The sequence below is a fragment of the Apteryx rowi genome, unplaced genomic scaffold (genome assembly GCF_003343035.1).
Source record: "Apteryx rowi isolate R43461 unplaced genomic scaffold, aptRow1 scaffold_46, whole genome shotgun sequence".
Taxonomy (NCBI): Eukaryota; Metazoa; Chordata; class Aves; order Apterygiformes; family Apterygidae; genus Apteryx; species Apteryx rowi.
The window spans coordinates 3,214,019-3,237,519 of record NW_020450716.1 but is presented as its reverse complement, the minus strand read 5'-3'; the positions used below and the strand labels follow the sequence as shown (position 1 = coordinate 3,237,519).

The window sequence follows — 23,501 nt, the reverse complement described above, 5'->3', positions numbered from 1 at the left end:
AAAGTGGCAGAGGCAGGTAGTCTAATTTTGGTGTGACATGTTGATCAGCTGTGTCCCATGGTTTCATTTCACATAATGCACACCATGTTATTACTGAACAATATTAAAAAGCATATGTTAGGTTCTTCAGATGCATTTGGCAAATTATAAGCTGTCTGACCCTCAGCAAGGAAAAGGATCCCCAATGACCTAACTATTCAAAATAATGATGCACAGAGCAATGACGGTGGCAGAGACACTGCTTATTGAGACTAGCTTGGTTACCAAATGTGACTACTGTAGATTAGAAATCACTATGTTGCATGACATGAAAATCCCAATTCTCACTTCTTTGCAGCCAGGGCAGACATACACTTCTGTGACGAACTGGGGTGCAATACTCAGCATGCATTTCAGTGAAAAAGCACAGGCAAAGACAACAGGATCCCCCCCCCACACACACGATGTACTGGTGTTATGTGGGAAATGGGGACATCTTGTGGTCAGCTATAAAACTTTACCAGGTGAGCTTAAGAGGCTTTTGTACTTAAAAATCAACTAACTGGGAAAAGTTCAGGGAAAATTAATAAAAAAATGTCCTCCAGAAAATGTTTAGTTTAGCAGAAGGGTGAGAGGAGAAGTTCTTTTATCTAACGGCTACGTAGCTCAAGCACTCAACCAGGGCTTTCCTTTGTCTTTGGGGGGTTTTCCCACACCCTACAGAAGGCTTGCTTCAGCTCAGCATCATGCTGATGCAGGCACAGAGCTTCTGGGTTAGCTCAAATTTGCACCCACACTCATCCCAGAATCCCCTACATAAAGCGATTAGGGCAGTCAGACATGTCCTGGGAGGAGGCTGACTTTAGCCCTGCTAAAGTGCGTTACCAGTCCCTCTCCCCCTGCCCCAGCTTTTATTAAGAATGTCCAAAACAAAAATGTTTCATAAATGTCAAAACAACTACTCTGACATTTCTGAAACCTTTACTTTGACGTAAAACTAAGTATTTTGACATATTTGAAATCCATTCACTTTTGACTGGAAGACAGTATTTACCTCAATTCAAAATGTTTTTGGATATCTAGAAACTACTTTTTGGCCATTCCATTTATTTTTCCTATATTTTAAATTATTGCAAAAAACTGAAGCTAGCACGTACACCCAGTATCCTCTCCTGGCTTGGGGATGGGGGCATTTAGAAACATTTCTCTGAATATGCAGGACAGGTAGGAGGAGACACGGTGCAGGAGCTTTCCTACTATCCCAGTGCAATTCCCAGTACTGCTGTCGTACAGATCTAATGGCTAGCAGCCATCGAAAGAGGTGGTCCTGCTCTTCTGCAGCCATTTCTTTCATCTCAGCACAGGTGCTTGTCCTCATCTGGTTCAGGAAGCTAACCTGGTAGAAAATAATTCACATTTTCCAGTTTTCTACCAGTTTTTCTCTGAACAACCCACTGTGGTGCACAAGAATGCTTCTTCCCACCACCATGTGCTGTGGGACCAGTTAGATATGTTTGGCCATGTGAATCCATGATTTTAGGTTTTGAATGGTCCTTATGCGTTATCTACGTGTCTCATCAAATACACACGTAGCCTGTGCTCCTGGCTAGTTGCAGAGAGGGTGAATCCTTGTCCCCTCCTTCTGTCCCACCATTCATATATTCTGTGGGCAAATCCAGAGACAAAGGCATCTCCTGAGCAGACCAGAAGTATGTCAGCAATCAGTTCTGCTACTGGCCAGAGGCACATCTGGATTGGTGATGACATATATTTCACAGCCTAACCCTGTATGCAGTCATCGTTCGTTGCTACTGCAGATTATACCCTATGGTTTCCAGAGCTCTTTTATTATCTGCCCAGCACATTTTGGCTGTATTCCCTCTCACTTTCATCACAGAAGTTACAAACAGGGATCAATGGGATCACATCAGCATACTGTAAATCTGTATCCTCCTCATGGTACTTTCTACAGTGAAATCAATACCTTGGTTACTCCCAGCAAATGTCAGCGTGCTGTCGCTCAGGTCAGATGGGTTTTCCAAGCGACGTGGCAGTGGTTGCATTAATTTCTGTCCTTCCTCTATCTCAGGATATGTACGCACTGTAAGACACAGTGACGGCTGAACAAGGGCATCTTTCAGCAAAGCCGAGTCCAGGTCTTCAGCAGCTTTCTTGTTGATCTCAACAATTTCATCACCAGCTTTAAGGCCTGCAATGCACAAAGAAACAGGTAAGACTCGCACAGTAATGTTTCTGTTACCCACAGACATCAAGGAGCTCTGCTGGGGTATTTATGAAGTGCCAGACAGTGTTATGTCTAGACATGAAGTAAACATTTATGACTGCAAATGATACAGAAATTTGATGGACTTCTGCGAGATCTGTTGTCAGGCTAGTATTCCAGTATCTGTAAGCTTGAGGTGCCCGAGGAGTCTCTCACAATGTACCAACAGCAAGATATCCCCTTTTTCTTCACATCACTGCATTTATGGATAGATTCAGACTTCTGAACTCTCCACACATGCCTGGGGAAGGAAGGAGTGGTGTGAAGCAAGTGTGAACTGGGTCTACGCCTCTGCTTTGGTGAAGCAGGGGCTCAACAGGAACAGACCAATGAATCTCCCAGGACAGCTATGTTATTGGGCTGGGTTGGTTCTTTCTTTTACCCAATTAATAATTTTCCATATAGGTGAATGTTTTTATTGCTACACCTAGGAAGAGACAAAACATTTCCCAATGAAATGAGGTAGACGGTGCAAGACATCAGATAGCCTCCTCTAGGGCCCTGCCTGAATTACATACATCCTAGCACATAAATCTTCAAAAGGTAAATTCTAGCATGTGATAAGTTAGTCATGATTTTTTCAATCCAATTTCAGGAGCTATTTATAGTCCCAGTGCCCAGGGGAAATGGAGATCTGCAGAGAAAACAGCTGGCTCCTGCTCGCCTCGAGGGCGATGCAACGATGCCGACAGGCAACAGAAAGCCCTCAAAGGTCCCGCAGGAAACACAACCTTCCACTCAGCCAGCGGGGTCTGCTCCYGGGCTGGCAGCAGCATGCTGGACCAGGTTTTAATCCCAAATAATCTTCCATCAGAGAGCAGCACACTGAGGGGCTGGTGCTGAGAGCACCGACCATAGGAGCTGCACCCACCACCAGCTTTCAGCTCTACTCCAGGGTGACCCTGATGGTCCCTGCATCCGCCCGGGTCCCGCCTGCGGGCCTGACTGATGCGAGCTGCACATGGTGGGAAAGCTGATGCTGCAGTGGCCACCAAATGCCGGGACCGTTTTGGCGTCCTGGTCATCACCCTGGTGGGGCTCCCCGTTGTCAAACTGTGAGCCTACCTCTCTGCTCCCTGCACTGAGAGCTGCTGTTTGCAGGTGAAGCATCCTAGTGCAGTGCAGTCCTCTGGTTTGGGAGATCGGGCTAATGATGAGTCTTACCATCCTTAAGGCAGGATGAAAGGTATGGCTTAATTAGCCTGAGCTGGGAGCAGAGCTTGGCTGCATCCTCCAGGCTACAGGATACCCACATTTGAGAGAAAAGCTTGAAATAGGGAAGGGAAGGAGGCTAAGAGCTTTAGCCCTCTTTAGGAAAATTGAGATCTCTCTAAATGCATGTAATTGTGCCCAGAAACTGTGGTGTGGAACGCGGTTTCGGAAAGAATAAAATGAAATAAATAGAACAGCTACAAAGTAAATGGACCATAAAATCATATTTGAAACAAGGACAAAACAAAGCAACTCAAGCATTTCATATTATTTCATTTATTCTACTTAGTGATGCGATGTCATAATAGTAGCACATTAATATGCCTGCAACCATAAACATTGTATTTGGGGCTTCATTTACTCTTTGTAATCCTGTTTTTAAATCATTTGGGATAAAGCATCATACATATCTCAGTACAGTCGAGCATCTCAAATTTCAACAATGGCTTAGCTAAAGCAGACCAACAAAAAAATCATAAATTGTAAAAATAATTAGGAGAAAATAGTATTTAAGACTTTTTAACTGGAAAAAAACATTGAAAATACTGTAACTCTTCTGATTAAACTTACTATAGGAAGTGCTGTCAAACGCAAACATAAATGTAAATAATGGGAGGAAGAGAGAGTTTTCCTCCCTGCTCTCTGCTAACTGTGGGTATCTTGTGAAAATATCCTATCAAAGACTGTTCACATAGACATGGCTTTTTATATCAGTCATGAAGAGCAAAATATCACTGGTAGCTTGTTTTAGCATTTCAGCCCCACAGGAGGCAGCCTGTGTTCGTGCATTTGTTTAAATTCTTGTTCAAACATTTTCTACAAGTAAAATAAGGAAGCCTTGCTGAGAACTTCCCCCCCACTCCCGACCCTAATACTCTCTTTGCTCCCCACAAGATGCCTGCAGACTTTTATTTCCCTGCTGTGGGCTGGCAGGGAGCCGCCTCGAAGTTCAGGGCTTTTGGCAGATCCCCTGTCCTGGTCAGCCAGGAAATCACCACTGCTAGCATGGGGRTGAGGGGGGTAAGGAGGGACAGGAGAGGGAAAGACTGTCTTTTCCTGCTTCATCGACATACGCAGAAGCCTCCAGAACTACCAAGACCATTTTCTTTTGGTATGGTTAAACGTTACAGGCTCCTTGCAGCCAAAACGGACTGTCTCCCTCCCCTTTCCTCTGCTTCTTCCTTCCTGATTTCTGGCTGCCCAGCCCTGCCCCTCCACCATGCCACTTCTGGCACTTGCTTCACTGCAACACAAGACAACTCCATTTGCTAACAGGTCAGAAGACCAGTCATCATGTATTTCTATATCAGCAGTTTTCTGTCAAGTCAGTGAGCTGAATCAGCACAGCAAAGAAACAGCACAAGGCACAGGGCTGGAGCATTTTGGGGGAGAATGGCTCACTTTGCTTTCAGCAACAGCAAACTGTTGAATAAGCTTTGCAGTAGCATGTAATCACTCGCCAAGAAAACTCTGAAGGGGTTTTTGAGAACTCTGCATACACTGATGGGTTATGATGGGATGACAGTCTTCCCACTCTTCATGCTTCCCTTACTATTCTTAAAAACCTGGTTAGATTTCAGCTGGCCCAGCTCCCTGACCAGCCCATCCTGTGACTGCATGAACAGCAGTGCCAGTATATCAGAGAGGGCAATAAAAACAGTTGACCAACAGTGGGAAAAAAGGTAAGTGCATGAAAGTGTTGGGATTGACTTCCACTTGCTTAAGCTGCAGTGAAACCATACCCTGTTCTGCACTAGGACTAGCCTGGTGAGCTAGTTATCTCTGCTGTCTTCTGGTCCAAGTGCTGACATGCTTCCGGTAATCACTGAAAGCAAAATTAAATTAGAGTCCCAGCCACCAAAAGTAACTGGATGACTTTTATTTTACCTGTTTATCTCCCAGTGACTGACTTGAGAGGGGCCCTGCTTCTCCTTCTAGCTGCAAGGGACATGCTGACCTTGCTATATACATAACAACTCAAAATTAAAAGCGGTTGACTATACAGCATAGTTGATCCTAAGAGCAGAACAGAAGAGTATTTCAGGCTCTTCCCAAAAGACCATAATGTCTTTGGGACAGAGATCCTTGTTTGGTGTGTTTGTAAAGCTCCCATATTAAAAAGCTCATGGTCTACACTAGGAAAACAAACAAACAAAGAAACAATAACAAAAGCATTTTAAAATGGGGAGGTGTCTTTTACCTTTCTTGAAAGCCAGACCTGTCTCTTTGACACCGTTCACATACAGCCGACGAATCCCTTCTTCTTCCACAGAGGACAGCGAGAAGCCTAGGGAGGTACGCAGCAACACGGTTAGAATAAGCTAATCATTTTCAGCATTTCCTAATCACTGCATGCTCTACTGATAAGGCCGTTTCCTCCACAGGGAGCCGAATTCTTGACAAAGCGGTAGCCCACTCCTAAAAGCCTTACTTACATAGCTAGCCTTTATTCATGAAAGTACACCCATGCCACGCAATCGCAAACACTGCTTGTGTAAGGAAGGTTTTCAGCACTAGACTTCCTCCCTTCTCTTAAAACTTTACAAACGTAAAGGGAAAGTTAAAATACAAAAGTTGCTCTAAGAAAAACCTGATCTTAATTTCTGAGTTTATATAAATCATTTACAGTTTTATTTGAGGCTATCACAGCTGCAAAGTGTTGAACACACTTCAAATTCTCTTGCCACAAAAGGTCATTTCAAGAAGTTTGCTGTTTGCAGACAAAAGCTGTACAATGCAAGCTAGGAAACTAAGAATTATGGCTGGCATGCCATCCTTAACCCCATGAGGCATAACAGTGCAGCATAACAGCAGAATGTCGGCTTTTACTTTTTGGATTTCCTGGACTAGATAAGTCTGTAAAAATGCTGCCTCCTCTTCTCCCCCTTTCTTTTCTCAGCTGCTCCTTGCATGACTTGTTATTTGCCAAGTCTCAGCTCAGAGCACATTTTATAGCTACTTTATAAACCCACAGAACAGCCTTATAATGGAAGTATTGACACAGTCTTAATTTTAACAGTGCAAATGGTACTGTTACATTTGCTATTGGTGATTTTCTTGCCATTTGGATCTGACATTGTGTAGGATAACAATGTGTAAAGGAAACTGTTTTTAGTTAAACAGGTTTTATTTATTTACTGTTGAGAATTATCTAAAGTAGAACATTTGCTTTTCTGAAACTTCATTACTCCCTAAATGGGTGTAGGCAACCATTTGCTCTCTTTTTTTCTTCCATCTAGAAAAACATTTATAAACCTGTTGGGGGAGACATTTGTTTGACATGGAATCAGCCACCAGCCAAGAGGAAGCAGATGTGCTGAGAGCCTATTCTTACTTAGGACTCCCTTTAAGTTGATGTTTATGGATGAGAAGTTATTTTTTCATACATCACTTAAAAGAAAAAAAAAAGGAGGGGGAAGAACGTGGCAGCCTAGAAGTTAGCAGCATATGGTGATCCATGACTTACTGAGCTACTTGGAATTTGCATGTGGGCTTCTCAGCTCTCACTAAAATGAAAGTTGTGAAGCTTACTCGACACACCAACTTCAGTGGAGCAAAAACTCTTGACTAAACAAGAGAAGAAATGTAAAATATAGTAACTATTGGTTGTCATCACTGCAAAGCTTACCTGGAAAATCCTAAACCAGAAGCATAGTGATATGTTTAGCCCAAGACTGTAGTTTGAGTCAGCACAAATTATCAGTTGCTAATACAATCACCCTTTTGAAACGCAAATGTTGTTTTACAGCATTACCTTCACTCAAACTACCACACAGTTAAAACACGGCTGGGCTGCATCTCAAATTCTTGCTGTGGCTAAACTGTGAAGAGTTTAGCACACCCAACCTGGTCCAAAGCTCCACTTCTCTTCTATGAGAGGACAACTACCTCCTTCAGTCCATCAGGGATAAGTGCATGTGTAGTTGCTTTCTACTTCAGGTTTCAGTCAAGAAAAAAATCCAGAGCAGTAATTAGTGGCAGAATGGGTGCAGGGAGCGATTGTGTGTGTTGTCTAAGATCAGCTGATCTAAGAGATGAGGGATGCAATTGGCAACAGCCTCAAAGTGGTCATCTCACAAGTACACTTAGGTCCTCTGCAGACAGGGTATGTGACCGTATCCCAGGTGTAGCTAAACAGTGTTTACTTCTGTGGTTGTGATAGCAGCTGGGGCCAGATAGACAGCTGGAAGCAGCATTGCCTTCCCTCTGCAATGCTGGTACCAGTGCTCTCACAGCCACGCAATAAACCAGAACAGGGAACTGACCCACATGAGAGATATCTTGGTCAAATACATATATATGTGTGTATATATRTGTGTATGTGTGTATATATGTGTATATACACATATATACATACATATATATATATTGTGTGTGTGTGTGTATGTATACATGTGTATATGTAGGTATAGTTTATGTGTATACATGCATAGTCTATGTGTGTATGTACAGTTTTCATCTGGATGAATTCTCCAGGTGCTCCACACAAACACTTGTACTAGCATTGCATGAGAGGAATGGCAGGAGCGAGAACAAGTGGCAGCAATTGCATAAGCTTGCCTCACTGCCAAAAAGATTATTATCAAACCATGCACCAACTCTGAAACACAGGCCTAAAAAGATGGGTCGTGACCCAGACAGAGTCTTTTCTTCACTACAAAGTTTTGATAACAGGAGGACAAAAGTCGGTTTCTAAAAATGTACATGGTACACAAAACCAGTACAATACCTGAGCAAATCCACCTTCACAAAATGCCCCGAGACACATAGTTGCTAACAAAAATGCCAGTAGAGATATGTATGTATGTACATACAGTGACTGGAAGCAACAAGCTCTTATTACTGGTGCTCTGTGACTTCTGCCCACACAACCTTGTGCAGAGAGGCTGGTACAAGTGAAAGCAGGCAAGTATGTATGTGCCCAGCAATATCAACAGCAACAAGCTGACAAATCTAATAAAGACAAGGTCCAACAGGCTGGCCAGATGCTTCAGGAGTGTCTCTTACCACAAGGACACTAGTGGGAGTAGAAATACTGCACAATGTCCCTAGCCGAGCTCTCCCTGAAATGATCTGCTCCATCCTCTTTACATCCCTTGAACTCAAGATGTGCTCAGACATGATGGCGAAGCTCCCCTGAAGGCCTGCTAATGCCCAAAGGAGCAGCTCTGCCCTTTCCCTGCCACCGGAAAGTCTTAGCTGGCCTGAAACAGCTTGCAAAGCCTGCAGAAAGCTATTCACTTTTAGTATTTTACTCTTCTGCCAGGCTAGTGAGCTGAACTGGCTTGTCTAATTGTACCCTTAATCAAAGCATTTCACCTCTCTGCCTTTGATACCATGTCTGTTAAATGGACATAACAGCACTAAGTCTCCACTGTCAGGATTAATTAATAGCTGCTTCTGAAGTATCTTAAAAATTCAAGAAGATTTACAAGTATTATTATTGCTATAGCTATATTGCTAGCAACAGCAACAGGTAATGTCACTGACGATTTTCATAATCTTATACATTTTCAAAATGAACACTTCTCCAGTTCTTCTGGAGAAATCCAGGTACAGGGAATTTGGACCTATGTTTTTTAAATGTGCAAGAATTATGAGAAGAGTTGAATGAAGCTGAACAGAAAAAACAAGTAATCATTAGCATAAAAAATCTTTTAGCACCCCAGACTTTCGATTGTGGTACTGGTTCTTGACCCAGTCCCATGCACTTGTTGAAGTTCTTGCAAGGGGCTGAGCCTCAAGTGCTGCCCAGCTAATTAAGAACCAATCCCAAAAGCATCCCTGTTCACAGAAAGACTTATGTGGATGCTTATATGCTTTGAGACTGTGCAATCATATTATTGATTTAGATTTTTTAAAAAACAAAACCAGTAGCAAGAACCCTTAAGCAATCTTGTTAAAAGAATCTATGCCAAAACAATAAAGCTCTGATCTTTGTGTTGCCATAGCTCATGAATGTACTTAGCTTTCTCTCTAGATTGTAAAAGTACATATTGCCAATGTTAATTCTGCAAAGAGACAATGTAAGTACTAAAAACTCAAACGTACTTAACATACAAGACTGGAAAGGATCTCAAAATGAACCCTAGCTTACGCCAGGCACCAAGGCACGATCAACACAGCTTATCACCTTACTTCTGTCCCCCACATCTAAGTATTTCAGTACACACTTGTCACTGTATGAACACAGAGTACCATTTCTATTAGATACATACCGAATATAGAAATTCTGCTGCTGTTTAAAGTCAAAGTAAGTTTTGCTATTTCTTTCAACAAGACTCTCAGAGTCGGCTCTGATGCATTTTGCATTCACTCTGTGCAGGGTCAGGGCCACTGAAATGATACGCTACGTCCCATGTCTCAAACAGCTGATCTCATTTCACAGGACATCACAGTGCATTTCATTGCCTTTCCCTTCTTTCACTTACAAAAAAAAAAAAAAAGGAAAGGAATAAACAGGAAATGCCAAGACACCCCTAACTCTTGCAGTGCTTTCAGGCACAGCATAATTATTGAACCTAGGGCCATTGCTGTGCTACTTACTATTTCTTTGGTAGGTCTTCAGTATTCAAACTGCAGTCAGTACCACTGCTTTGTAGCAGAGCTCAATATTCGAATGGCCTGCAGCTGTATAATAAGCAGTTTGGGGATTCAGAATTATTCTAGTCATTAAAACAGAATATTTAGATAAACACTGAAAGATGCAGATTGGTTGCCTGTAGGGTAGGTTGCATAAATAATGTGAAAAAAACTCAACAGGACTGTAATTGAGAGACCAAAGGGCAAACTCACTGGGCTGAAGGTCTAGAACATCAAATACTGGAAAGTTAAAAACTATGACCAACCCCAATATAAAAATTAGGAATTTTTCTGAAATTACACTACACGTAATTATGCATATATGTAGTTATAGAATTATGTATATGACATGTCAAATTCTGGTTTGAGAAGCCCACAGGGGTTCCTTGTGAGGGTCGTTCGCACCATGTCCCTGTTGCCCAAACCTCAGGGACAGCTGGGTGAAATGGGGACCCACAGTGGGTGCCGATGGCAGGACAGTGAAAGGGCCAATAAGCTTTTCCTGCAGCAGCTGCCCCCGCAGGAAGCACACTGGGGGGCTGGCCGGAGGCAGCTGKGCACCCAAACGCAGAGGGGGAGCCTGCTGTGCCCTTGCTGCAACCTCAGCTCTGCGCCGGGCATGCTGCAAAGCTGCCCCAAATGCCTTAAAAGAGATATTTGCATTGTGGGTGACCACCCACAAAAGTGGGATGCTGTTTTCTGCCCCATCGGGCAGCAGTAGAGCTATGCACGTGCCTCAGTCACACAACCTGTGTACGCTGTGTTTTGAGAAACCGCAAAACCAAGAAAACATTTGTCCTTTCTGCCACTGTGACTTTCTTCAGAGCGATGCATCCTACCTGGTTCAAGCACCAGGAGAAACTGTTTGGCACATTACAAATAAAACCCACCATGCTTCAGGGCAGGGGAGCCACCTTTCTGTGGATGGCGCAGAAATCAGATGTGCTGTTCGTATTTTGTTCAACAGGCCTTTCAGGTATATTAATGAATAGCAAGTAAAAGCCTGCTCACACCAGAATTGACTTCGTAGGAAGGTAAAAACAGATCAGGGAGAGAAGCTTACCATAAATATCAGAGGATGYATCAGACTTCTCTATTTGAATGTGCTGAGTAATTTTCTGACAGATTTCTATTTCTTTGTATAGCTGAATAGAAAAAAACAAAAAACAATAATATGTTATCTTGGGAGGACAGGTTTATTGTACTCATTTTGAACTTTTTTTTTTTTAATTACTGGAGAAAGAAAGGGACTGTGATCATTATTTATTTATTGAGTAATTTTCTCCACACCTGTGAAATGTATTAGTAGTGCAATTATGCTTTACTGTTAGGAACACATTTAAAGAGGAGAATGTGGTGTTTTTCTACTGCCAACATAAAGGCAAGGATAAATACATTTTACTCAGTCAGTGCAATTTTGAGTGCACAAGAAACAGGGCTTCCAATCCTGTTCCTGTATTTAATAACTAGTCATTATTTAACATTTACTACTCATTTTAATAAGGCATTGCAGGAATTTAATTATTTTTATAGTCCTAAAATTGCACATAAGAATTTTGTTTCTTAAATCCATTTCTTAATTATAAGACTCTCAGATTTATATACAGTTCTTTTTTTCAGCAAGAAGTTGCACCTTTAACATGTTTATTTGTACTGAACCCCCCTCCCAAGTCTTTGAAATCATCATAAACAACCTCACTGGGAGACCAGAACAAATTCACAGCTCCAAGTAATAAACTAGAAGCCTAAACATATACTCCCAATTCACTCTGCCCTTTAGGTGCTAAGCAACACTTCTGCAGGGCTATATCCCTCTGTCAGAGTTTGCAGCTTAAGTTAACAGAAATCATGCTTTAAATCACTTACATTCTTGTGCCTTGTGTCACATACTGTTATATTCTGGTTCTAACAAATACCCTTGTATTGGTGCCTGTCACACCGTCTGAGATAGGGAAATTCCAGTTTTCCAGACAAAGTCATCTCGGCCAGATATTTAGAGGCTCTGACCTGACATCTTAGGCCCTGATGTACCCAAAGCTACATAGGAAGCCTGTGGCTCAGCACAGGTTTGAAGTTGTTTTTCCAGAGCACAGGCTAGAACTTAAGTACCAAACCATCCTTTCTTCTTTGGAAAAAATAAAATCACACCCACAGGTGACTGGGAGCCCACAGGCAAATATTAATTTTATCTCCAGCTTCTATTGACATTTATGGACGTGTTTAATTGCAAATATTATGTATTACAGAACAGTTATATACCCACTTAAATGCTCACATACAGCAGTGCTGTAAAATTCAGCGAGGATGCCTTTCTAGCTTAAAATGCAGTTTGCAAGTATAGGAACCTATTACTAAAAACTTTTTAAAAATCAAATTATATTTACAGAAATCTCAGCCAGATTTCAGTAGAGGTTTTAATAAGACAAAAAGAAAAAAAGGAGCAAATTCTTCAGATGCGGTATTTTCAGAATAAAAACTGCATCTGATCCGGGCAGCATCTAAACAAGGCAGTTATCCTGAGGAGCAGGATCTATCCTGCATGATCTGGAGCTAGCAGGGAGGCCCCCCACGCTGTGACAGGGACACGGGAGCTCCTCACTGTCCACATCCCAAAGTGCCATTTCAAGCAAGAACCTCTACAAAAAAGGAAGCAAATAACTGGGATCCGCAGGCTTCAGCTGAGCCGTGCGAACTGGAGTGCTGGTCCAGGCAGCAACACTTGCATCCCTGTGCCACGAGGACTTGCTGCGCCGATGCTGAATATTTGGGACCATGGTGCCTGATGCCACACCGCCAACGGCCCTGGAGGCACCGCAGGTCTCTGCGGGGAGACGGTGACGGTGTCACTCCAAAGGATGACAGTCCAAAGCGGTCTCCCCGCCTCAGACGAGGAAGGCACCAACTCGTCTTTGCTCCGCACAGAGAGATTTAATAGCAGTGCGGGGCAGCAGCTTCACCCTAAGCCTCATCCTACCAGCAAGATCTCTGGGGAGGCCTCTGATCTCCTGGTTCCTAATCAAAGCGGTGTGTTGCTTAACACAACAGTGCCACCTAAATTTTACCAAAAGTTGCAAGTCTGGCATGCTGAGCTTCAGCCAAAACATTCCAACACTTATTTTACAATAAAAGGTACTTAAAAAGGTATTACTGTCTGGTAGAATACCTAATGCTAAATACCCTCCCCCTGAGCCCTTAGTAATATTTTTTAACACATAATAAAGTAAGCTTGTGAATTCTTAAAAGATGATGTTAGAATACAAAGCATCACCTATAAAGTTTTGGGGAGGAAAGGAAAATACATATTTAATCTCCATTTCTGACTTAAATTCAGCAGCTGATTTGCTCTGCAAGAAAAAGGAATACCATCCTAAGAAATTACGTTTACCTTTTCTGCAGTAATGTATTTTAAAAGCACTTTATTAGAAGGAAGGTAGCTCTGGCAAGGTGACATCAACATTAAATAACACTAAAAACAGCTATTCAGGAAAGTACAAAAATGCAGGTGTTACTATAGCATATTGCAAGAGAGTCATTTAATCAAACACTTAAATAAAAGTAATTTAAATTTTCCTATGACATAACCACACACACACACACACACACACACACGCAATCACACAAATGCAAGTTGTCTTCATGATATTAGGTTAGGTACGATCCGGCAGCCCCTATCTATACTATGATCTTTCAGCATGCATATAGTCACTCTGACTGTAGAGTTTTGGCTTAATTTCACATTTTCAGAATAAACAGTAACTGATGACTATGTCARCTCTATATTCCCTCAGCATCAGAAAAGTCACAAAAGTTCCTCCAGGCAATGAGAGCTAAAATCTATCTCCTCTGGGTTTTAATTCTTCCCAGTTTATGTTTCATTTCCCAGTTTTAGTGCTCCACTAACACTATTTCTCACCAATTCTTTTTCTTAACAGTGATAATGGCAAACCCCAGACCTTTATTACTAAATGAACAAGAGCATCCATAATTGGTAAAGTTTTGCTTTTTATAAATAAAACAGCTACCAATAAAAAAGACTTTAAAAGCTTTACAGTGTGCATGTGTAAAATCATAGAGTTAAAACATGACACTAATTCTGTTTGGTCTTTTTTTTTTTAATCTCTCATTTCAGAATTCCTTTGAAGTCTGCTTTTGAGATGCATGATATGAAAACATCCGACTGAAGCAATTAGGAAAGCATATTTTCACACACAACTCCAGAGCTTTTTAACCTCAACTTTTACCTTCCCAGTTAGAAAAAAAAAAAGAACAACTTATGCACATACACCCCCTTTAAAAAGTCAGACAAAGCAATCTAAACAAGGAATATTCAGGCCTCAACACTATGACTGTAAAGCAAATGAAACACACACACACACACACACACACACACAAGCAAAGCAGCAACTCTTTTCTGAAGATGGAGTGTTTTGTGAAATTGCTTTACTGTAGGCCAATCTGCTATGGTCAGCAAAGCACTCTAATTGTAAGTTAAAAAGCATAACTCTGCAAATTACAAATACCAGACAAACACTAATTAATAGTGTCCTACAAAGTGTCATTTAATTTTGCTCCGTAGGTAGCATTACCAGTTCATAGATATCCTCTTCTGGCTTTGGTACATAAAATTGAATCTGGTTTTCAATCAGGAATTTAAGACGCAGGTAGTGAGCGGAGTGATCCAGCTGATGTGTCTGCAAGAAGTGGAGAAGAGGATTTAGAAGAGAAATGCAACGGCTCGAATTATCTATAATTACAGAATGGAGTGACAGTCACAGAGCGAAAAAGGTGGGGCTGCCCCAGCACCATCTTTCATAAGAGGCCTGAGGGTTTCCTGACCTAAACAACCTGAACATTCTCCTCTTCCCCAGAAATTAAATGTTCATGTCAAGGGCAGTGCTATTACTCCACGCAGCCTCTTCGGTTCTGCTTATTTGGTGCTTCCACTCCATCCCAGGCTAGTGCCAAACTAAGCAAACTTGATTAAAGCAGAAGAATCAGAGCATACGTTTGTATACAAGTGCGTTTAAAATGGCAAGGAGGAAAATAAATGTTCTGCTAACAATAGAAAAATGTAACAGGAGATTTTCTTTTCCTGTTTGTTTTGGTTTTTAGCTTCTTCGTAATTTAGCAAGTAGGTATGGTGTGGAAAATTTCAAGCAGGGTTATATAAAAATACCTGTATATGTCCTCTAAATTCAAAACAGCACAGGATAGGTTAGCTTTGAAAAGCTAAAGAAGCCAAGAGTTGCATACTGGATTGCATCCCAGTGGAAACAGGTCACACCATTTTAATGAATTAGTTATAATTAACTGAGGAGATGGCATTTGGTCTGGGAGATGTTAATGACCTTTTCTCAGCACGATTAATAAGTTCAATTTAAGCAGAGGTTAATGCAGTGTGTAATCAAAACACATTAGAAAGATGATAAACACAAAGGATGTCATTCAGAAGTTACTTTCCAAAGTCCATAAACTGTTGACGAAAGCTAATGAAAAACCCCAAAGTGATTCCAAACACAGGAGGTAAATTCACCTCACTGTCGCTTTCAGAATCCCGTCATTGTAGGGCTTATACATTTGTCTTACCATTCTCTATTCACAAATCCCCAAAGTTTCCTAGGTTTTAGTAAAAGCAATGGTCTATCTGAAAAATCATGCAAGAACATCACTATTTCCGACTCATTATTCATTGGCCAAGTGGTTTTTTAAAGGCTCACTTATCCAATTCAAGCCAAGATGACACCCTGAGACTCAGCTGACTGATCACACAGTGCAGCTTATGAGTAATGGACAGTGAGTGACTGTGGAAAAGATCACACACTGACCCAGTAAAGCCTTCCATAAATATTCAGAGAACGGAGAATGTTTCTGAAAGTCTGGATTGGCTCATGAATAAAAAAGAGCTACCAGAAAAAAAATGTGGACAGACCTATTGTTTCATTCTGCATATTGCTACATTCAAACATGGCCAGTTCAAAGACCAAATTATCCTTATATGGAATCGAGTATCTGAAATGGGATAACCTCTGTAATGTGGACAAATATCTAGTTAATTAAAGTAATTTAAAATTTAATGAACGGCCAAAATAAAAATAGCAGAATATAGACGATCCTCACCCTCTCCCCTTTTTTCTCTTTCTTATTTTTAGAAAACCATTTCCCAAGTTGCACTCATTGTTTACTGACCATTTTTACCAGCTTCTTCTCTTACATGCACAGACATACAAATGCCCCAGAAATAAGAAGGAAGCAGAAATAGTTTTAATTCTTCAAAAATGATACATATGAGTCCTAGATTAGTTGCTGGTCAGATTAGTTTATTATCCACAGACACAACGTGAAGAATGTCTTGCACATGAATTAAATTTAAAAAAAAAATAGAGAAGAGACATAAAAACAGATTGCACAGCTGAAGTCAGAAGGAAAATTCTGTGATAAGTCTCACTGAAAGTGTGTAAAATGCTTGAGCCATTTAAAACAAAACTAATAGGGAAAAATACTATAAGGAAGGAATATCCTAGCAGAAAACCTAGAAGAGGCAACCTAGCAGCCTCTTCCTACCACTCAATTCTGTCTTCCTGGGGGCTCTTGCGCCAAAGATCTCTCCGATATTCTGCATCTCATTCACCTGCAGGTATGGCCAAATGAGGCCACTGAGCAAACTACACGCCACCCAGCTTTAGGCTGATACGTTACAGGAAATCTAATAAAGTCCCAGGTTCAGAGAAGGCACCTATCCATACTTGTGCATTTCTGTAGCTTCCAAAGAGTGATTCTGAACTTCTTCCTATTACAGAGAATATGCAAAGAGACACTTTTCAGTGTGCCAGAGGGCTATTTAAAAGGCCAACAGAAATCAGTCTGTTGTAGAGGGATGTAAATTTATGCAGTCTGGGCCTTAAGTCTTTTGCGTGCAAGACAGCTCCAGGCCAGAAGCTGCATTAGCTGCACTAGCAGGGCATGGAGCCCAAATTAACATGCCCTGGCCCCCCCACAGGGCTGGGAGGCACGGTGCTAGCCCCGCAGCTACACGGCCTCCAGTTCAGAGCAGCCGCCTGCCCCAGGGCGCCGGCAGGGTGAGCTCACGCCTGCCTGCAATGCGCTCTTCAAATCTCGCTCCGATACCATCTCCAAAGAGCAGCTTTGCCCCCAGCCAGCTTGATCGGTAGTTCCCAAAAGTCAATGAAAGGCCTTCTGCCTGCTTTGATATGGGCACTGAATCAGGCCTGGAGCAGACTGCCAACACTCCCATTTTCACCTAGGTCTTTGCAGGGACATTTGCTTAGGAGAAAATTACTCGTGCCGGCCATTTTAGACATTAGGAGGCAGCCAAACACAAAGATGACAGATGCTGTACTAGAACGCTGATATATTCCAAAGCACAGTATTGTCTAAAGGGGTCACTGAATAAAACTCGTATATTTTGAGCCATTCACTTACTTCCAAGAAATATCATTAGCTGTGGTGGATGCCATTTATCCAATGCAGTGCAACCTCATCCAAGTCAGGAAATGCAAGTCATCACCATTAAAGTTGAAATGGTACAGCACATGAGCCATAACATTTAGTTAATTMAAATCTGTATAGCTGCAGTGAGGCTCGTCTACCTAGAAATTTTACATTAGTTAAACTGTTTCAAATAGGGGCATGATTTTCTCCTGAAATGAAAGGACAAGGTCCTCTTAAAGTGGACATAGCTAGACAGCCCTCAATGCCACTCTTTAGCCACTCTTTTGTTGCTAGTCTAGCTGCATCCATATGTGGGAAGGTGGGAGCAGAAACAATACGGCTTTAATGATATATTAATATCCTTTTGTGACCACCCAAAACACCTTTTAGCAGTCCAAATTTATTTCTCTCCTAATAACTTTGGCTATGTCTGGACTAAATTAAGCAGCTAACCCCATTTAAAACACAACTCGGCAGCTTAACTGACATGCTCTTGAAGAAGAATTTACAGTCTGGGGTGCGATCCAATTCAACAAGCTCCCAGCAGCGCAGAAGTTTAGCACATAATCTGAACTATTTATCCATTTAGGCTCCCCTCTTGTTAAAGCAGGAGGACAGGCTCCTCAGACGGCAATTCAGACTGACTTAAGACAGGTCCGAAATACCTGTGTTTGTCATTCTCTCGAGGGCCTCCTGCCTTAGCGAAGGATCGGGATGCAAAGGGACTCGTAACAAACGGTGCTCCCATCTTTGGGAATTCCTGTCCTCCTCATACTGATGTAACTTAAATGCACATTCTTTCAGCTTGACGTGGGAAACCCTTTCACTAGCATCGAAATGACAGCATCACAGAAACACACGAGTGATCCTGCTGTATTACTCCCATTTTGCACCTGTGCGGCCCAAGTTTTTTCACTAGAAGATGCGCCAGACCAAAATCAAAGCAAGCCCACAAAGCATCAGGCTTAAGTAATTTATCAGAGACCTTGAGCACAGATCCAAAGACCTAAGAGAAATCTGTTTCTTGCCCTTCATGCAGAGTCTATTTGAAAAAGGTAAACTGTGAGGAAACAGAACCTTTTTTGCTTCTCTCTCACTTTTTACCCAGCTCAGTAAAAAGACTAAATGTCATGGAGTCTTCCATGATCCAGTTTCGGTATTGTCCTCTCCGTATGGGTTCTGCCTAAATCCATATGCAGTGTGTGTTTTTCTACTGAATTTTAAGACATACCATTATGTAAATTTTAGAAATACATATACACATGTTCACGCTGCTAGGTATTATCTATAGGAAACAATTTAATGCATATATACTGACTTTTCCTGCCTTCCAAATGATGTTATTAGTTAAATCTTTAGAGAAATCTTCAGGAAGCCACTTCAAAATACGCTTTAGACTCTCCCCCCACTAATCTTGAATAATAAAAGTGTCACGAAACAGCCTCCAAAACCTAACTCACTATATAATAACAAGCAGCAATGTTAGTATAAGAACACATTTTCTACAGTGACTTGAGTGCACTTAATGTTCCCCCATTGAATAATCAAGCTCAGTTTAACAGCATGGATAGATTTAACCACATCTACAAACATGAAGAGGATTATATGAAATGTAGATCTTGAAATGTTTACTGTACCAGAACTTGACTGGTTCTCAGATGGCAGATGGCAAACTGATGTGAAATGATGTGGATCAGATATTAAAGGGGAAAAAATGAGCTGAATGCAAGAGACAGAAGAAAGAGATTGATTATTAATTGCTATAGAAAAGAATGCATCCATCAGTGTTTTCCAGAATGAAACCTCTAACAGAAAGGAAAGAAATAGATAACAGCTCTTCAAAAAACAAACACTCACCCACCTCCCCATCTCCTTATACAACACCACCCACAACAATCCAAAACCAGTTGAGAGACCAGATCCTCAGCAGATACCTATTGAAAGTGATGGAGCTACACCAATTTACACTAGCTAAGGATTTGGCCCAGTGAGTTAATCATCTTATCCAAAGGAAAATATAAATCCTAAAAATAAAACATTACTAATAATGTGTCATCCAGCTTCCTTGTTATGTCTCTCTCCAAAAATGTCATCTTTTCCTGACTACAATGAAGAGCTTTCATGAGCTGCAGCAGTCTTTAACAGTGCACCTGGCAGAGAGATGAGCACACTCTGTAATTATTCTAAACAAACGCCTTTCTCTCACCTTCCATTTCTTTAGAAACATGTGCAACATGTTCTAAAAGTCCCCAAAGTTAAGCTCTTAATAGCAATAAATGTTTTCTTTTCTTTTATTGTTGTTGTACAAAAAGAGAACTCAGTTTTCAGAACAGCACGTGACATGAGTTGGGTCTAGCTTGCAGTTAGCTGCTTAGTGGAAAACATACAATATGTGGATGCCAGAACTGAAAGCTTGTATTTAATTCGTCAAAGCTTTAAACTTCACTGCTGAGCTGTAACTCTTTTAATGGCCATATGTCTCTGATACTTCATCTTGCAAAGAAATCTAGGTGGGTTTTTTCCCCCTTTCAAAATGCAGATAAAAGCTTTCTTCTCTCTTCCCTCCTGCCACCTACATGAGGCAAATGTGACTCTGCAATGCAGACAACAAACACAAGCAACTTCTCATATTCCTTCCACTGCTGTTTTCTCTCTGAAATTCCTCCCCCATGCCTGCTGGGGGTGGCGGGAGGAAGCGGCAGGGAAGGAAGGAGGAATGACACCTGCAAATGGGGACCGCCTGGCACCTGGGGAAGGGTGATATCATCCCACTCCTCCGAGGGAGGAGGGAACAGGTAAAGGAAGGGCTTGGCAGAGGCTTGCTCTCCCCTCAGCCATAGTCCAGCAGGGTTGGCAGGGAAGACAAATGACTGCAGTGCCAGGCCACAGGAGATTCCAGCAAAAGCAAGCTAGCTGGGGGCCAGCGGCTGAGGCAGAGCCAGGGGAAAAGTGTCCTGAAAACAGCTTTTCTCTGACAGAGAGAGAGTGGGCAGATAGGTAAGAGGTGGCAGCAAGAAGCAGAGTGAGGATGCGGAGGCACTTCATAGGCTCATGCACAGCATCCAGAATGGGAAAGACATAAACCAACCCACATCTTTCTCCCTTCACCCAAGTCAAGTCTAGCTACAGCTGTAAGAGTTTTTCCTGTATGCAGTGCTAAATTAATTTTACTGAATAACTCAGTATGTTTCAGATTTTTCTTCTATCATGCAACTGACCTCTCAAACACAGCATGTTGTCTGAGCACTGGAATACGAAAAAGTCACTACGAGGTTCAACTGAGAGGGCTCTGGCTCAGGCACACCTCCCCACCCTGCCAGGAGCGCTCACAATCTTTACCTTGCAAATCATTTCCAGAACGTCTCTTGTGGTGTCCCCGGGGCGGATCACTGTGAGAGCAGGCTGGTTGTTCGGCAGGCAGAACCAAGACGGGGTAAAATACTCGTGAACCCAAATATCACAGTCAGGGTTGTGTTGATGGACACTGCTCAGGGCCACTTCTTTTTCTCTCTAAACAGACAAAATCCATCATAACTCTATGAGCCAAATACAATCTCTCTTCATCAATAACAAGCGTAAGGAACATTAAATGCTGCATCATAAAGCTCTCTTATAGTGAAGACATTTTATTCATAAATGTAGATTAAAGGCTTGTCTGGACTAGAAAATTTTTTATTTTACCTGAGCAGCTATGAAGTATGCCTCCCCATGCCACCCACACAGCTACACTAGTGTAATGTACTTATCCTGGGATTTCACACTATGGCTATTGGGAATGCTAAGAATGTAACAAAATAATAATAAGGCTAAAAAAGAGGTTTAGGATTAAAACTTCAATGCACTGTATCTCCCAGTTATCCAATCCAAAACAAACAAAACTGTTGTAGGTGCTACAGTTTCTACACCTAGGAATGGCAAAATAGCACATCTTAGCATTTATTTCAAATTTCCTGTGTTTTATACATCCAAGTTAGATCTCAAGGTGTGAATCTCCAAAAAGTGATGGAGATTCACAATACCTGTTTGCTTCAAGTGGGCTCATGCAGCTAAATCCATATTCACTGCATGAAGAATCTGCACCTTAGCACTGTCTTAATGCTGTTTTATAGCCGGGCAAAGAGAAAGCAGTTGTCACAGTTACTGCAAAGTAGAAGCTCACAGAAGCATATGAGAACAAAATAGAGAAAACTGCACTTTCTAGCTGCAATAATCCTAAATTATGAAAACCCCATATGGCCACCATAATTAGTCATTTTGCAAAATCAATGGAGCCTGGTCCTTCTTTGCGGGCAGGTGCTTCCCTTGAGTGCTAATATTCCCCTTGGGTCTGGCATCTCCGTTTGGTCTCAGTATGAAATGTTTTGACCATGGACCTCAACTCAAATCCCCAGTGAGCTGCCGCCAGCCCTGCAGGATGCAGAGGGTGCGCTTCTCTTCCAGGGCCTCCCTGTCCTCCCTGACGTGTCCTGAGCGAACCGCAGTGGTTTCACTGCCAGCAGAGCTCTCCACGTGGCAGAGCTGCCCTCCCGACAAGGTCCCGCAGTGCCTGCCAAAATTGCATTTAAGCTGGCTACAAATTGGAAGGAGTCTGGCTGGGGAGTGGGCGTTTTACCTTGCCATCTGGGACCATATCATCAAAGATCCCTTCTAGAGACTTCTTTACTGAATCAACTCCTTCACCAAACACCTGAGGAGAAGAACAATGCTGTTTTAAAACATGAGAGCACCTTTGCACTATCTGAGGCACAGATGATGGCCTGACTTGATTGAAGTGCTGTATCTTAAGGGTTGGGGGAGAACAGTGTATCTATGAAAATCAAACTGAAAAATATAAATTTTCATCTCAAAAAACACAAAAGAGGAAAATATCAGCTTATTAAAAAGGAAGGGGAGGCTGAAGAACAACCTAGTGAGGGGATGCGATGCTGAAAGACTAGAGGCCAATTGTGTATACAGGCCTTTCATTGATTTACTCTGTTGAGTTGGACAAGTTTTATCTCCTCTTATCCTCAGTCTCCCCATCCATAAAATGGGGAAAATGAAGGCTTGTCCACTTTTGCTAAGGCTATGAAATCTTCAGAAGAGGAGCTCTGCAGCTGGTTGTTTTTGTAATAAACTTTCAAAAGTACTTAGCAAACATTCAACTACCACAAGTTTAGGCTCTGCATAACTCTGCTCTAACAAAGTAAGAGCTCGTGATCCAGCATGAGCCAAAGACTCAAAACTAACTGGGCTCCTGAGAAATGACAGAATGGGAATATTTACAGGATCGACCTCAAATCAGCATGGGACTGCATCAGGCTGGCACATCTGCAAAACGCAGCAACCCACTCTACCATGTGCACAGCTCTACACTCCCTGTCAGCTGTCTGCAGGAGATAAAAGCAGGGCGGTTATTCCAGCAGAAGCTTATAATTAAAACTGAAAAGTTAAGTTTTATAATTCCACATCACCACCAGTTTATGATCAAGTTGCTGTTTTTGATTATTGACTATACTGTACCTAAATTGAAGCAGGAACAATGCAGGATGGGAAAAGGTCACTTCTCTTTAAGAATTTAGAATTCATTGCTTCAATTTTGCAAATACTTTGCACACTACTAGATACAAGCAGAGGGAATACATTCAGACATGACCTATAGATATATTGGCACCTTCCCAAAGCTTCACTTTTCTTTGATGCTCTCCAGGATGTTTTTCTTTTTTTTAACCTGGAACAAAATCCCTTTTCATTCCTGTGCACTATGGAGGAGTGAGGGGTCTGCATGTGTGTGCCTGTGTGTGTGTGTGTGCATGGAGGGCAGAAGGGAGGAAGCATGAAGAACACATGTATTTCTATGGAAAGAAAAAAAGGCTGAGTTCAGGAAAAATCCAGGGTACAGACACCTAATGTCACAGCATGGACAGAATCCTAGCTCGGGACAAGGCTCTGCTTGATTTGGGGAAAATAAGTACCCAGCAACTAGGGTGCCACTGCACCAGCACAATGACTTCAG

The 23,501-nt window shown here is 41.9% G+C and overlaps 1 protein-coding gene across 1 annotated transcript in view; it reads right to left on the bottom strand.

Annotated features, from left to right (window-relative positions):
• TIAM1 (T cell lymphoma invasion and metastasis 1) overlaps positions 1 to 23,501 on the bottom strand; it is a 109,053-nt gene that overhangs the window by 33,605 nt on the left and 51,947 nt on the right. The window contains exons 9-14 of the mRNA XM_026077675.1: positions 22,119 to 22,193; positions 20,846 to 21,016; positions 14,644 to 14,748; positions 11,121 to 11,202; positions 5,676 to 5,762; positions 1,964 to 2,188 (exon numbers count right to left, since the gene is read on the bottom strand). Of these exons, the coding sequence (XP_025933460.1) occupies positions 1,964 to 2,188; positions 5,676 to 5,762; positions 11,121 to 11,202; positions 14,644 to 14,748; positions 20,846 to 21,016; positions 22,119 to 22,193 (745 nt within the window). The remainder of the gene's footprint in view (positions 1 to 1,963; positions 2,189 to 5,675; positions 5,763 to 11,120; positions 11,203 to 14,643; positions 14,749 to 20,845; positions 21,017 to 22,118; positions 22,194 to 23,501) is intronic.